Source organism: Leptodactylus fuscus, chromosome 3 (genome assembly GCF_031893055.1).
Source record: "Leptodactylus fuscus isolate aLepFus1 chromosome 3, aLepFus1.hap2, whole genome shotgun sequence".
In the NCBI taxonomy this organism is placed as follows: domain Eukaryota; kingdom Metazoa; phylum Chordata; class Amphibia; order Anura; family Leptodactylidae; genus Leptodactylus; species Leptodactylus fuscus.
In genome coordinates, this window is record NC_134267.1 from 203968862 (window position 1) to 203986638 (window position 17777).

Here is a 17777-nt window from a genome sequence, read left to right on the forward strand (position 1 = left end):
GGTACATTTATTTCATAGGTTATTGTAAGCCCTAATATCAGACAATATGGCCAGACAGCCGCCGGGCGCTCTCTAGGACCCTGCACTGTTTCATCATATTCCCATACATGAGATCTCTTTGATGTTTAGTAATGGCCACAATGTTTCCTTTTTCTGATCTCTTCCATTAGAAAGGAAGTTCGGATGTTCATGACAACCTTGTGTTACAGACATAAGCACTGCCATTGCATCAGCAGAGGACATGGCTACGTCCATGTGTGGTAACAGGTTAATGACAATAATAACAGATGAGGTAATACATTTCTCATATGCTTTTCATCTCTACATACAATAGGTCAATTCTATGTCGAAGCCATGCCATATCATACCAGAGACTTTTTGGGCGATTCCATCAGATTTTACAGCAACAATAGTGCAGCATGCAAAAGGATGGAAACTACAATGGAAAAGATTCTCCTATTATACACGGTATGGCCACTTTATTCAAGACACTCATCTGCTAGCACGTTGGACCTCTCTTAGCCTTCAGAACCATAGTAATACATTGTAGCATACACTGATACCATCCACAGGAGTGACAAGAAACCTTCCACCCCACACCATTACTCCACCTAGGGACGTAGCGGCTGCTACAGGGCCTGGAACATTAGGGGGTCTGGGGACAGCCGCTACTGCTGTGGATTTTTTTTCTTAATAGACCATTACCTGCTGGAGTAACTCCAAAAGGTAACTGTCCCTATTTACTTACCAATTCCCGCTCCTGCTCATGGCCACCGGCGCTTCCCCTTCTGCGGAGGCAGCTGTGAGCAGGACCCGGGATCAGTAAGGAAGGCCATGGGCCCGCAAACACCGCTATCATTATACTCGTGGATCTTTTTAGACTCCAGAATATAATTAGGGCTAGGAGAAGTGAGGGAACATGAAAATTACTGTTACTTACCTCTCCTGCGCTTGGGCCTACTTGGTGGCGTCACGTGGGCCGGGCTTGCGTCCTTATGTGTCGTGACACAAGCCCGGCTCTTGTGACATACCTTCCATCATTGAAGATGGCTAACATCAGTGAGGAGAGCGCCAAAGCCCAGGTGTGGTAAGTGACATAACATAAAAGTAACATAAGTTTTTATGTTTGTATCCACCCCTGGGTCTCTGATTATTATACTCTGGGGTTTGAAGAGACTTCAAAGTATAACAATTGTTCATGGGTGTTCACAATGGGGCATAATTCTGTGTGCAGGGGCCACTATGGGGAATAATACTGTGTGCAGGGGACACTATGGGGCATAATACTGTGTGCAGGGGACACTATGGGGCATAATACTGTGTTCAGGGGCCACTATGGGGGATAATACTGTGTGCAGGGGCCACTATGGGACATAATACTGTGTGCAGGGGCTACTATGGGACATAATACTGTGTGCAGGGGCTACTATGGGGCATAATACTGTGTGCAGGGGCCACTAAGGGACATAATACTGTGTGCAGGGGCTACTATGGGGCATAATACTGTGTGCAGGGGCTACTATGGGGCATAATACTGTGTGCAGGGGCTACTATGGGGCATAATACTGTGTGCAGGGGCTACTATGGGGCATACTACTGTGTGCAGGAATGCAGGGGGGCCATGTCAAATGTTCTCCTTGGGGCCTTGCCATTCCTAGCTATGCCACTGACTCCAACTCCACCTGCCTGTACTGTTGTCACCTGTCAGGAAGGCTTCATTGATAGAGATGAGCGAACAGTGTTCTATCGAACACATGTTCGATCGGATATCAGGGTGTTCGCCATGTTCGAATCGAATCGAACACCGTGTGGTAAAGTGCGCCAAAATTCGATTCCCCTCCCACCTTCCCTGGCGCCTTTTTTGCACCAATAACAGCGCAGGGGAGGTGGGACAGGAACTACGACACCGGGGGCATTGAAAAAAATTGGAAAAAGTCATTGGCTGCCGAAATCAGGTGACCTCCATTTTAGACGAATAGTGGATTTCAAATCCGGGTCATATGAGAATGTGAACTTTGTGACTATGAGACAGGGATAGCTGTACAGGCAGGGATAGCTAGGGAAAACCTTTATTTAGGGGGGAATGTTATTAAAAATAACTTTTTGGGGCTCTATCGGGTGTGTAATTGTGATTTTTGTGAGATAAACTTTTTCCCATAGGGATGCATTGGCCAGCGCTGATTGGCCGAATTCCGTACTCTGGCCAATCAGTGCTGGCCAATGCATTCTATTAGCTTGATGAAGCAGAGTGTGCACAAGGGTTCAAGCGCACCCTCGGCTCTGATGTAGCAGAGCCGAGGCTGCACAAGGGTTCAAGCGCACCCTCGGCTCTGATGTAGGAGAGCCGAGGGTGCACTTGAACCCTTGTGCACCCTCGGCTCTGCTACATCAGAGCCGAGGGTGCGCTTGAACCCTTGTGCAGCCTCGGCTCTGCTACATCAGAGCCGAGGGTGCGCTTGAACCCTTGTGCACACTCTGCTTCATCAAGCTAATAGAATGCATTGGCCAGCGCTGATTGGCCAATGCATTCTATTAGCCCGATGAAGTACAGCTGAATGTGTATTGGCGTGATGAAGCAGTGCTGAATATGTGTGCTTAGCACACACATTCAGCTCTACTTCATCGGGCTAATAGAATGCATTGGCCAGCGCTGATTGGCCAGAGTACGGAATTCGGCCAATCAGCGCTGGCTCTGCTGGAGGAGGCGGAGTCTAAGATCTCTCCACACCAGTCTCCATTCAGGTCCGACCTTAGACTCCGCCTCCTCCAGCAGAGCCAGCGCTGATTGGCCGAATTCCGTACTCTGGCCAATCAGCACTGGCTAATGCATTGTATTGGCGTGATGAAGCAGTGCTGAATGTGTGTGCTTAGCACACACATTCAGCTCTACTTCATCGGGCTAATAGAATGCATTGGCCAATCAGCGCTGGCCAATGCATTCTATTAGCGTGAACTGAGTTTGCACAGGGGTTCTAGTGCACCCTCGGCTCTGCTACATCAGATTGCTACATCTGATGTAGCAGTGCCGAGTGTGCATCAAATGTGTAGTTGAGCAAAACTGACTCAGCACTGCTAAGTCTCTGCATTCGCATAGGAATGCATTGGCCAGCCTTCGGCCAATCAGCGCTGGCTCTGCCGGAGGAGGCGGAGTCTAAGGTCGGACCTGAATGGAGACTGGTGTGGAGCGATCTTAGACTCCGCCTCCTCCAGCAGAGCCAGCGCTGATTGGTCGAGTTCCGTACTCTGGCCAATCAGCACTGGCCAATGCATTTCTATGGGGAAAAGTTAGCTTGCGAAAATCGCAAACTGACAGGGATTTCCATGAAATAAAGTGACTTTTATGCCCCCAGACATGCTTCCCCTGCTGTCCCAGTGTCATTCCAGGGTGTTGGTATCATTTCCTGGGGTGTCATAGTGGACTTGGTGACCCTCCAGACACGAATTTGGGTTTCCCCCTTAACGAGTTTATGTTCCCCATAGACTATAATGGGGTTCGAAACCCATTCAAACACTCGAACAGTGAGCGGCTGTTCGAATCGAATTTCGAACCTCGAACATTTTAGTGTTCGCTCATCTCTATTCATTGATTCATGCTGACTGCATCAAAATTTTGGCCCTGACCTTATCATGGTGTAAGTGAAATCTGGATTTATCTGACCAGGCAATGTTTTTTCACTGCACAGACAATTTCTAGACTCTTTAGCCCACTGGCATCTTACTTTGTCTTTTCCTTAGACAGCAATGGACCCCAAATGTCACGTCTGCTGCTATAGCCCATGTGTGCTTAGAAACTCCATAGGGAACGGCTTCCAGACAGTCATTTTTAAAACCCATTCATTTGAATGGGTTTTTAAAGCAAACCGCCGGAGTCCATATGTAGCCTCTCCGTGAGCAAACCGTTCTTTTTTTTTTTGGCCGGACACAAAGTTCTGCATGTCCAAAGGTTCACTACATTTATGCCAGTGTCTAACCATAACCACAATAATAAATCTTGGCCACTGTATAACAGTAGGAGACTGTGTAGGAGACTGTGTAAGTATCTCAGGGTTGGTTAAGATATTGTAATGACGGATAATTATATTACACATTTACGCTGATATATTTGCAGTACAGCCACAGGAGAATGTAAAATTTGAAAATCAATAGTTTCCTATACTATTGTACAAGAAAAATTACTACTTACATACTTTCCTAATACATTCTTTAGAATAAGTTTTTCACTTCAAGTCTTTTTCTGAACAAAAATCTGCAAAATCGGTGTAATTTGTACTGCAGGATTTTATTAGTGCCGAGGGTATGTTGTATTTAATCAAGTACTCCTGATTTTATGGCAAGCTTTGTGACTTCTGGCTGTTTATAGCCCACCTGTAGAGATTCACTGATGGTTATTTATGGACCTGTCAAGATGGTGCCAGGGAGCATCATTTACTTTTTGATCACCGAGGAAGGATGGCTCAGGAGTGCCGGTGAGGGAGGAAAACATATGCAATAGTCAGCTCGACCAGATATAGGTAGTTGCATGGGCTGCAGCCAAGACTTGCTAAAACTCAGCAATTATCAAGAAGAGGATGTCCAGCGCCTTTGTCTGTCCAGCACTTCTGTGTCCAGCACCTTTTTGTGTCCAGCACCTCTTTGTGTCCAGCACCTCTTTGTGTCCAGCACCTATGTGTCCAGCACCTCTTTGTGTCCAGCACCTATGTGTCCAGTACCTCTTTGTGTCCAGCACCTATGTGTCCAGCACCTCTTTGTGTACAGCACCTTTGTCTGTCCAGCACTTCTTTGTGTCCAGCACTTCTTTGTGTCCAGCACCTTTTTGTGTCCAGGACCTTTGTGTTCCGCACCATGATTCTTTATAGGTCCAGATAAGAATCCAAAGCTGTATCTATAACATGTCCTGGCACCATTACTTAGATAGGCATCACTCGCTACCAAGTCCGGGACCTAGAGGGGGGCCAAAAAGGTTCACATAAAATATACCACTATTCTGAAAGATAGGTGGGGGCCTCATTACAGACTGCACTCCAGAAGCTTCATGTTAAACAGCAGATGTAGCAAGGTTAGTTTGACAATTAATATTTTAAATACACTTGGCACAGACCTAAGGCCTTAGGTCTTATTCACACATCCGTATTTCACGTACGTGTGCTGTCAGCAATTTTTGCAGATGACATCTGTACACATTCCTTTCAGTCTGCACATTGAGATATCAGGTTTTTTTGCGGATCATACTGTAGGTCCACACAAAAAAAGTAAGTATGTCCTTTTATTTCACTGATGCAGATGCATCACACCAATGGATCCGTGACATTTGTGTATCATTTGTGTTCCATGGACCCCGAGATAAACAACTATAGAAAACAAAAAAAAGAGGAGTCATTTCTCCATTCCTCAGGTGATCCTGTGCTGCCTCTATGACTGTCATCTCCATTTATGTTTACATGAAGACAGCATGTGACCGCGGCAGGGTGATTCAGTGGCTGCAGCAGTCATATAACGTGCTGGCATCACTTACTGAACCACAATGCCAGTTATATGACATGGGACAGGGGCATAAATAGAGATGGTTGAACCTCTGAATATTCATATCAGGTTTGGGTGACTCGGGTTCTGATTCATTTTGTGTCGAAAAATGGAAGTGAAATTATTATACTATTATATTAAAAAAATATATAAAAACGTTCATACTCACCTCTCTAAGGCCTTTTTTAGTCTGGCACAGTCTCTCAGTGCCCTTGGTGATGTCAGGCACTTGGCGTGTCCATGTGACTACTGTAGAACAATCACAGGCCTCAGCGGTAACCCCGAGCGCATGCCCTAAAAAGGTGAGGGAAGGTGAGTAGGAATGATTTTCTTTCACCTACCCTGGGTCTCTACTTATTAGGGGGAGTTCACACGGAGTAACATACCGCATGATGTGGAACGTATACGCCGTGTGAGAGTTTGAGCGCCGTTCATGCTCCCATTGATTTCAATGGGAGCCAGGATCGTATATGCGGCGTTATTTTGCAGCCGCAAAATCACGGCCGCAAAATAGCGCCGCGTATACGATCCCGGCTCCCATTGAAATCAATGGGAGCGTATACGGCCCACATAGTCCCACACGCCGTATACGTGCCACATCATGTGGCACGTTACTCCGTATGAACTCCCCCTTATACTTTGGGGACTAAAGGACTATGGGGATATAGGAATACAGGAATATAGGAATACAGGGCTACAGAAATATAGGAATACAGAACTATAGGAGTACAGGATGCTGACTGTGAATAAGCCATTGATTTCAATTCTGATGACAGTGACAAAGTCTGTAATTAGCTGAACTGTCCTTCCCCGGGTCAGGATCGATAGCACTGTGCCAGATTAACCTGTTGTGCCCCACAGAGAGGTGACTATCATTGCATATGATTGGAAGAATCATAGGTTAATGTAAAATATCCTACTGTTACTGTAGAGACAATTGCAATGATGTTATCAGAAGTACAGGATAATATACAGTATACACATTTTTTCAGCCATATACAGTATTACAGTATAGAGCAAAAGTGTTAGGCAGGTGGTGTGGAAAAAAATGCTGCAAAGAAAGAATGTTGTAATTGCTAATACTTTATTTTTTTTTTATCAATTAATAAAACTAAGTGAATGAATATGAGAGAAATCTAAATGACATTAATATTTTTGCCACAACCCAGATGGAGGAGACCGGAGGATGGGAGTTGTAGTGGCGGATGATGCGCCACCTGCTAGGCCGCGTACACTCCACCAAATGCTCCAGTCCTGCTCCTGGGCTGGACACCATTGAGGGTGCAAATCCAAAAGCAGAGAGAGATCCACCCAAACATATCATCTGATAAAACATAACTTTTAATAAATAATACATGAAAAAATTAAAATTACATGAAACAGGGAAAAAAAATGAGGAAAAAAATCCCCCATGTAGGAAAACGCCCGACTAACACGTTTTGGAGTGTCCTCCTTCCTGCTCCTCCTGGCACGGCACAGATAATATCCAATAATCGAGACAGCAATCCTCCCTTACACAGGGCTGTCTCTAGTTGAGCCTGGGGCAAATAACAATCCTCCTGGAGGCTGTATGGGTAGCCTCAGTCCAGAAGCCTCTGCACACTGTCACACTCTGAACTCACACTCTGAACACTGGGGACCAACAGTCGTCGTGGAGAGTAAGGTCTCCTACAACGCCGCCCATTGGCCTGTGGTTGGCCAGGGCTGAACCAAGGCTAAGGTTTAGACAATGAGGGGGAAAATAACAAGGGAAATCTGCAAACAAGGTATATATAACATATAAAATAAAGGACAGGACATACCAACATAACCCAGAGGCAAACTAGACAAACACTTAAAGCAGTAGCACTCTGGGAGGCTGCATTTAGTGTGGTCACTGTTTGGAAGAGGAATCCTGAAATCAATGATATAGCCCCCACAGAGCCCTGATCTAATAATAATAATAAATTTTATTTATATAGCGCCAACATATTCCGCAGCGCTGTACTATTTGTAGGGTTCAAGTACAGACAGAACGATACATTACAAAGAAAGTCATTTCACACACTGGGCTTGAGGGGCCTGCTCGCAAGAATTTACAATCTATGAGGTAGAGGGGGTGACACAAGAGGTAACAGGGGCGGCATTGCTTATACAGGGGTCAGACACTTTTGTAATAGAGGTGACTGTCATTACATAAACATAAGACTTTATGAGCCGTCACCAGTCGTGTCCTTTAACATGTGGATGGTGCCTGGACATATAAAGTTAGCTTGAAATGGCATCATATCATGTGGGGAAATGTGGGAGTCGGGACAGAGGAGGGTTAAATCTTGGGGATTCTAATTATAGTATGGAAGGGTTTATGTTAGAAATTGTGATGGGCCTGTCTGAAAAGATGTGTCTTTAGTTTGCGTTTGAAGCTGTAGAAATTGGGAGTTAATCTGATTGTCCAGGGTAGAGCATTTCAGTGAAGTGGTGCAGCTCGGGAGAAGTCTTGTATACGAGCGTGGGAGGTTCTGATAATAGAGGATGTTAGTCTTAGGTCATTGATTGAACAGAGAACACGGATTGTGTGGTAGACAGAGATGAGGGAGGAAATGTATGGAGGTGCAGCATCCAATTTCAACACCATCCAGTCTGTCTAGGATTACATGAAAAGACAGAAGGATTGGAGCAAGCCTACATCTACAGATGATTTGTACCTAGTTCGCCAAAATGTTTGGAACAACCTCCCTGCTGAGTTACTTCAAAAACGGTCTACAAGTGTACCTAGAAAAGTTGATGGAAGGCAAAGGTCTCATCAAATATTGATAAGATTAAGATTTCTCTTATGCGTATTCAATTTTCATTTTCTTAATTGTCAAAAATAAACTATTAATACAGTAAGCTGGTGTAAGCAGCAACAAGAAAATGGCCACAGGGGCATGCGCAGTCGGCCCTGCCCGAGGCCCGATGGAAGAGTCGACTGCACATGCCTAGAATTTTTAAACCCAGGATGGAAGAAGACGCGCAGAGAAGCCGTTCCAGACGAAGATGGAGGCAGTGCTGGAGAATTCTCTCACAGCATCGGGGACACCCCCAGTGCTGTTGGAGCGCTGGGGACCGCCCTCAGTGCTGTGAGAGAACTCATTTGAAACCGGGATTTCTACCAAATGGTGGCACAGAGAAAACATCTAAATGTAGGAGAACAGCCTTTCATAAGGCTATTCCTACGTGTTAGGGTGAAAAAATGGGATTCCAATGATTGAATCCCTTTAAAAATATATGTTATGAAATAATTCATTATATAGTAGATGTTTACTGAAACCAGATCCCAAAAATATTGAATACATATACCCATACAAATATTCCCATATAAATAATCCCATATAAATATTCCCATACAACAGTTTCCATTGGCTCATTAGGCCAGATTTGTAGAATTAATGAAAAGAGCAGCTACAGTAATTGAATAGAGGAGTGGGATCAATAAGGGGAGTAGACAGGGGGTTCTGCTGTAAAGGACAAGCAGGGCTCCTAAGGCAGAAGACGTGAATGCCATCTTATACTGTGCATAAAGCAGTTACTGAATTTCCTGGGCAGTGTATTGAAAGCAGATGGATGTAGATCTCATAAGTGTGTCTTAGTAAATCAAAATGAGATCCTCCAGTCAGCCTTGGTTTTACTTAATGGGTAGAGATTGTGATCGCGTCTTGGAACAGGTTTGTGAAGTTGGCTAAGAATTCTCCATGATGGGAGACTGGAACTACAACAGTAAGGAAAGTTGAGGGCCCTGTTACAGATTTTGCATTAAGGCGTAGGAATCTTAAATTACTATATAGTATACTGTATTTTTTGGAAAGGACCCCTGAGACTCCAGAAACAAGTAATCTAATCCGCCCGTGATCCTCCAGAGGGTCTTACTTTTACTTCGGTCAATTTTACTAGCACAACAGGGACCATAAACTCAGCTGAATCCAACAATGGAGCAGCTACAATTTTTAATAATTTTGCATATAATTGTAGACTTTCTGGATTTTTCTACGCTATTAACCATGACAAAGGGGGTCATTTACCATTTGCTTAAATTTTTGCTCCTTTTTTAGTGCCTTTTAATGACTTAGCTTTCCCTATACCTAATGTACTAAAAAGGCACAATTGCATCATACATTTTGTGCCCAATTCACCTGTTGGCATGATGCGGCACTCACATGATGTCCAGGAATTTGTCTTCCAGGAGGGCTATCTCCAGCTGACCGCCCTGACTCTATGTGGTTGTTACCGCACCATTTTCCTTGGAAGTTAGAAGAGTCAGGATGACATAGATACATCATCTGGTTATTTTTGTTGTCTACATTGATGGCTATGATGTCACTTTTTTCACTTTTCTGTTATTTTTGTGTCCATGACCCCTGGTCCTCCTAGTTTTGAGGATAAAGGCGACTTTCCAGCCTAAAAATTGTAATTATCTATCCTAAGGATAGGTCATCAATTTCCGATCTGTGAGGGTCCAAAATCTGAAACCTCCGAGACATCAGGAAGCAGACAGTGCTGTTTTCTGTTTAGTGGCCACACCAGGTACTGCAGATTAGCTCTAATTAATTTGTATGAAAACTAAGCAGCAGTGACTCAGTTCAGGCACTCCACAGGGAACAGCACTGTCTGCTTCCTGATCCACTCTCTGTGGCTCAGGACTGGACCACAGGGACCACTGCTGATTTGACCATTATCAACTGGATTTCTCCAGCCAGTAACGGCCACCATTAATGTATACCACTCTCCAATTTTTATTTTCTAATGTAGATCGTGAGCCCTATATAGGGATCACAATGTACTTTTTTTCTTTTTCTTTTCCTATCAGTATGTCTTTATAGAATGGAGGAAATCCATGCAAATACAGGGAGAACATACAAACTCCTTGCAGATGTTAATCCTGGTGGGATTCAAACCCAGGATTCTAGTACTGCAAGACTGCAGTGCTAACCACTGAGCCACCGTCCTGCCCCTATACCACGCTCCAATTTGTACCACCTTGGGCTTGCGCTGCTACAAGTCTCAATGGAGTACTGACCAGTGACCCCTGAGACCAGTAATTGATATCAGTAATCGCACGAGATTCAGGACTCCCAGCAGGGAAGTGTCCGGCATGAGACTGAATGGACACTGGTGGCAGGCAATAGGAATATACTTTTTGTTTTCAGTGCGGCCATCAGTAATGTTAACAATTTCAGGGACCAAACTGCTCACCTGCCGTACACAGTGGTGCACATTATATGGCAGGTGAGCAGCATGGCTGCCAACATGTTATTACCTATTGCGATACAACTGATCTGCAGGGATCCTGACTGTCAGATCCCTCCAGATGTAATATAGATGGCCTATTCTAAGGATAGACCATCAGTTTTAGAAAGGAAGATAACCCATTTAATATAGTATGTTAGGGGTACGGGGAACACACTCTGTGGGGGAGGTAAAAGGGGGGTGTTATACCATATTGAGGTCACGAAAGGGTCCGTTATACTGTTTGGCTTATCAGCTTTGTTTTGGCTTTCCACCATAGGGAACTGGAGGGCCACAAGTCTGCCTCAATTCCTCTTCTTTTTTCCCTCATTTGAACAGGCCCTTAGGGTAAGTTCACACAGAGATTTTTGGACCGGAACCTGAGGCGGAGGCCGCCTCACAGGGTCGGACTGGGGTGCCTAGGGCCCACCAGTGGGATTATTTCCAGGGGCCCACCCTACTGCCATATGTAATATCGCCCGTCCAGTTTTTGCCATTATACACGTTTAAAGTGCATTTTCACGCACAATACAGTGTGCAAAACAGCTATGGCTACACTACTACTTCCTTCATGCAACCAAAGATCGCAGTGTCCCTTTGGGACTCTTTCACATTAGTGAATGGAGTCGCATTGGGTCCCTCAGGTTGCAATGTGACTCCATTCACTAACATGAGTGAAAGAATCACAGGGCGACATCTTTGGTTGTATGACAGAAGTTATAGTGTAGCAACAGCGGCAAGCTCTCCGTCATACAGGTCCACAATGGGACCAGAATGACGGAGAGGTGGACTATTAAAATGGCGGTTACACACAGACAGTGGCAGACCTCATTAACATAATGAGGTCCGCCAGGTGTCAGCCATTTTCAGGCAGATAAGGGTATGTTCACACATCAGTATGCCATCCGTCCGTTTGAATTCAGTTTGACACTTCAAAACGGACTGAGGCACATACTGATTGTATACGGACACCTTTTTATGCTGATAGCAAACGCTCTCCGTCCCCTAGAGGACAGATAAGGGGATTAAAAGTAGCAATTGTAACCAGAGTAGAGATCAGTATGTGTATCAGTCCGTTTTGAAGTGTCAAACTGAATTCAAACGGACGGATGGCATACTGATGTGTGAACATACCCTAAGTCCTCAGCGTTTCTGAAACTTGGATATTGTTATGCTGGAGCTCTAGAAAAGGGCACCAGCATAACAATAGAGAGGGACATTATCTATGGGGTGGGTGGACTACAACTCTCAACAGTTCCAGGGCATCTGGAGGTGCTGGGAGTTGTAGTAATTGAAAGATTTGGGGTCATCTTTCGATTGTCCACCTCAGACAGCGGGGGGATTGGGGGTGCTAGCAGTACCATTACAATAAATTACAACATTACAATAAATACAATGCAGTAATATTTTGTGCAGTAATACTCACAGGAGACGTCTTCCCACATTTCCCGTCTCTTCCCTTTGGACCGCCATGACCACTTCTTCCAGCTGTGACTTGACTCTGTAAAGTTTGAAACACAGACATCTTTGACTCCTCACTTCTCCACACATCCAGACCATATATATATATATATATATATATATATATATATATATATATATATATATATCACAGCAGCCCCTGCAGCCTATATTATGCCCCACGGTGGCACAATAGACTGTGGGGCATAATAGAGGTTGCAGGGGGGCCACTGTAGGGCATAATAGAGGTTACAGGGGCCACAGTGGACCTTTCAAGCTCTATTATGCCCCACAGTTGCACACCCATGAACTATTATTATACTCGGGGGTCTTTTCAGACCCTGAGTATAATAATCGGAGCCCCAGGGGAGGTGAGGGAACATAATAAATACTGTTACTCACCTCTCCGGGATCTGATGTTACTCCTAGCAGGCTTCGGGCCTATATGGTAATGTGTCAGACGTCACGTGGTCTGGGATATTACCATATAGGCCCAAAGCCTGAGCTAGCAGTAACATATAGGCCCAAAGCCTGTGGTAGCAGTAACAGCCTGTTACCATACAGGCCCAAAGCCTGTGCTCGCAGTAACAGGTTATTACTACTACCACAGGCTTCGGGCCTATATGTTACTGCTAGAACAGGCTTCGGGCCTATATGGTAATATTCCAGACCACGTGACGTCTGGGCATTAACATATAGCCCCGAAGCCTGCTAGGAGTAACACCGGATCCCGGAGAGGTGAGTAACACTGTTTATTATGTTCCCTCACCTCCCCTGGGGCCCAAGATTATTATACTCGGGGGTCTGAAAAGACCCCTGAGTATAATATTAGCGGCAGTGGGATCGCGGCCTGGCCCGGGCCTATTCACTACCGCCCGCCGCGGCCTAAAGTACAAGGGGAAGCGGGGGCGGCAGTGAGCAGGTCCGGGTTGGTAAATAGGCCGCTGCCTGCTGGCAGATACTCCAGCAGGCAGCGGCCTATTATAAAACAAAAAAAAAAAGTTATTATACTTACCGTCCGACCGCGTGCTGCTGCTCCCGCTGCTGCCGCATCCTCTTCTGTCAGACATCTGTGTATCAGCGTAGGCGGCGTGATGACGCCGCCTACGCTGATACGTAGATGGCTGAACAAGCGCAAGGAGATCAGTAGCTCTCCTTGCGCTGGTTCTTAGGATTAGGGGAGGCGCCCTAAGCGCCTCCCCTAATCCTCCTCTGACATGGGCAGGGGCCCGATTGAAATCATTTTAGCATAGGCAGGGGACCGATCGGGCCCCTGCCTATGCTAAAATGATTAGTAGTATAGTCCGGGCCCGGGGGCCCACCGGGGGATCCCCCGGTGCTCCGGCGGGCCAGTCCGACCCTGCCGCCTCAGGTTCCGGTCCAAAAACTGGGTACCCGCGACTGAAAGCCAGTGCACTGCACTGGCATCCAGCCGCGCACTCTGCTCTCGATTAGGCCCAATGAATGGGCCTAGTCCGAAGGAGGGAGAGTCTTTAGGCTGAATTGCGAGGCGACGGTCTGAAGAATGAGCACCTTGCTTCTTTTTTCCGGAGCCGTTTGATTTCAATGGGAGCCGTCTTTTTGGTCAGGATTTTAAGGCGGATACGGCCTCAAAATCCTGACCAAAAAACTACATGTGAACTTACCCTCACTCTTCCATGAGCCTCTGAGACCTACATCCCCCAACAGCTCCAGATCCTCGGGACCTGCCTAGGGTTGTAGTTTTATTTTTGCCAACCACTGTACCCTTGTTTTAATGCCGATTGCAACACCACAGTAATGCTCTAGGTATATAAACTCTCCATACAGACAGCGTCTTGTATTGTTCTTTATCTATCTGTAAAACCTGATGTACTGGCTACTGTGATGTACGCTATCTTTATACTGTGATGGTGCTGAACAGATCCTGTGTTCGCCTTTGTTCTCTTTAAAAAGGTAAGCGATGGGATTGGAGGTGTTAAAAAAGCTCGCTGCAAAACTGATATGGTTAACTCCTGCAATGGTCTCATAAAACAGCGCCATAGTTCTGGATTGAATGTAGGCGTTCATGGTATTATTTAGCTGAAGCCAGAGAGTTTGTTTCCATGCAGCAAGTCTTGAAATAATCATTGTGAAGACCAATTTTAGATAGAAGATGGTAACTCATAGAAGAATGGAGCACGAGGATAGAGAGGAAGAAAATTTCCAGTTTACTGCAGAGCAATTTAACTGAAAGGAAAAAAATACTAAAAAATTTAAGTAACCGGCTCGTAGGCTTTCAGCTTAAAAGACGGGGTTGTTATAACAGGAGACTGGTCATTATAGCAGCATGGTGATATCAGCCGGCACCATGGTCATTAACAAAGACCTGGCTGATCCTAGCACAGCGTATATAGGTACAATATGTGGACCTAGTTACATTTAATGTACACCATATATACAGTATATTGTATTTAAGAGAAATTTTGACCTTTTTTCTACAGTGTCCAACACAGATATGACAGATGGTAAAAGCACAGCAAATCCACCAGTCCAAATGTGGCGCACATGGTGATTATTAGACTTCAAGTCTTGTCAATGATATCATCCCATTTTTGGTGGAAAGTGTGCCGCTTCCACATGGTCCTGCCATATCTCAATTTGCATGAAGCCTTAGCCTGCTTTCTTGGATTTGCTGCCAGCTATGCCATGTCAGTGCCACCCCTGTGATGTTGGCATGTCCCTCACTTGTTTGCTTCTGCTTCTTCTAGATGCTTCTTTTTACTCCTGTAGTCCATCAGGCTGAAGTAGTAGATTTGGATGAGTTGGAGATTTAACTCTTTAGGGCTACAATGCTTTTGTACTGAAACCAGTTGTGCACATGTAATATACAGCTATCTGTTTTCCTTGGCAAAGAGAGATAAGTGGACTTGTGTTAAAACTGGGGTCTGTCTTCCATGGAAGAAGAGGGTATGGGGCCCCAATTTTACGGTCACCATCTTAAGCAGAAAGTTCAGAGCTTGAAAAGTGTACAATTATTCTGGTCTACTTCAGACAACGGATAGTACACTTTGTTGTTTTACAGTACAGACAATGCACACAATGATGTCACTGTACAAGAATAGTACACACAGTGATGTCACAGTATAAGGATATTATACATTGTGATATCACAATTCAAGGATAATGGATACTGTAATGTCACAGTACAGGAGTAATGGACACAGTGATGTCACAGTACAGGGATAGTATACACAGTGATGTCACAGTACAGGGATAATACACACAGTGATGTCATAGTACAGGGATAATACACACAGTGATATCACAGTACAGGGATAGTATACACAGTGATGTCACAGTACAGGAATAATACACACAGTGATGTCAAAATATAGGAACAATACCCGTGGTGATATCATAGTACAGAGATAATGTACAATGTGATGTCACATTATAGGAATAATATACACAGTGATGTCACTGTACAGGGATAATGCCCACTATGACATCATAGCACAGGGATAATGTATACACACTCACTATGACATCATGGCATATTAAGAAAGTAATTATTATGATGTCACATGCAGGCATTATAAGATCCCAGTAAAGCAAAGGAGGCTCATTCAGTCTTCCACATCCATAGTTATCACTATTTACGCCCTAGTTGTTGAACCACTTAGTTATTGGGACCTGTAGCAGCTGCTGTGTCCGCTACCCTGGTAATTATTGTGCCAAATAACAAACTCATCTTTGCTTCTTTAATAAACTCAACACTGCTAGCATAAGACTGGAGCGCTTGCACTCTGTTCAGGGATTCCGTTCCCAAATTCGCTTGAAAAAAGCGAAATGGACTATACTCTCCGTATTTTTTTGGGCGGAAACTGGTGGACCCTATTATAGTCTATGGTGTATGTGCATTTGCACGTGTAATATCTTTTTAAGCAGACTGGGTTTCCATTTTTCAGGTCCCCAAGAACGGAAACTCGTACACTAGTGTGAACCTAGCATAGATCTCAGAAATAGGGAGCACTTGTATAACAAAACTATCTCTCTGTATTACTCCATACTTCACTGTCACTCCTATGAATAGAAATCCTCGTCCTACACCTGTCATCCATCCTTCTCTCCAGAGACTATTGTCAGGCCTCCGGCTTGAGGTGTAACATAGTACATGTCTCATATCACTTTCTCCTGGTGCTGTCTCTTATATACATGCAATATAGGTGAACTACATACATATATATGGCATATATTACGCTGCATTTCTACTATGGGTCCATATCAATGGGATATATACAGTACATTGGCGTCTTTGGCTGTGTTCCGCATGTGGGCAATATTACATAAAAATGATACACTCCATGCTACAACTCTCTGTCCTTAAGGCCAGCACTCGAGACATTGTAGCACAGAGTCCAATTATAATATAAAATATACATGTATTTGACCTAGATGCAATTTCATACTTTTTCTATGGCCATGTGCGACTACAACATTGAAAGTGCCAGCATAGGGTTAAAGAGTAGGGCTGTCTGCCACTTGATAGTATCTGGCAGTCATGTGGTGTGCGGCTGAGGAGTCGGGAGTCTGCACATATACACACCTATGTAATAATATACAATATATAGGAGATTCAGATGGAAACCTGCACCCCACACATGCCATATATGTTACCATATAATACAGCAGTGCACAATAGCCATATCATTGCATGTCAGGGACCATGCAGTAGCCATCCCAGGAGTAGATGTGTAAATCAGTGGGATCTGGATAAGGACCACACATTATTCATCACAATTAGGAGAGTTTTGCTTTGTAACCGTGCACACTATATGAGCTTCATTGAAGGATTCTTCACGCTGACTCTCTGCTCAGCCATAAAATACAAGCAGCCTTAATACAATAGGAGGATAATACATAGGGAGGGGTTATGGGAGCAGAATTCCCATCCAAGCTGTGCTTTGATGCCTGCCCTCCTTACTGCTCTGTATCTCATCCCTCCTCCCTCTCGCCAGCTTGCTCTCTCTCTCTATAGCTCTGTAACTTTGCTTCTTCTGCTCATAGCCTCGATATGTCTTTCTGGTGGATTTATCCTGTCTTGGTCACTCTTTGCACCCTTTTCTATTCCCAGGCTTTGAGGACATACCCATCCAATGAAGGTAGGAGGCTCTAAGATACCTTTTGTACCTTTGGTGACTTTATTGGGTACCAACTTGGCAGTGATGGATAGAATGCAGGAGATGGAGACTATCCTGAATCAATCTATCTATCTATCTATCTATCTATCTATCTATCTATCTATCTATCTATCTATCTATCTATCTATCCTTCTCAATGTGTGCTTGATAACTTTAGAAGATACCAGATAGTCTTAGGGTTCTAGAGTGTTGACCATGACCCATGTTGCTTCTTCATAACTATAATAAGGCACCATGTGTACCTTACTTAACAAGATTAGGCTATAAATGGTTTCTTGGCCACAGTCCTCCTCATGAAATGGGATGTATATTCTGGTTTTATATTCACGTATTTCCTATGGGTAACCCAGCTGGTGGTCCATACATTTGGGAAACACCTGCTAAAGAGAGTGG

At 44.6% G+C, this 17777-nt stretch overlaps 1 protein-coding gene across 2 annotated transcripts in view; it reads left to right on the forward strand.

Moving 5' to 3' along the window:
* The first annotated feature begins 17211 nt into the window (after window positions 1-17211).
* Window positions 17212-17777, forward strand: part of LOC142198178 (ephrin type-A receptor 3-like) — a 213862-nt gene continuing 213296 nt past the window's right edge. For both annotated transcript variants that reach the window (XM_075269072.1, XM_075269073.1), the window contains exon 1: window positions 17212-17345. In XM_075269072.1, coding sequence (XP_075125173.1) covers window positions 17258-17345 — 88 coding nt within the window. In that variant the 5' untranslated portion in view covers window positions 17212-17257. The remainder of the gene's footprint in view (window positions 17346-17777) is intronic.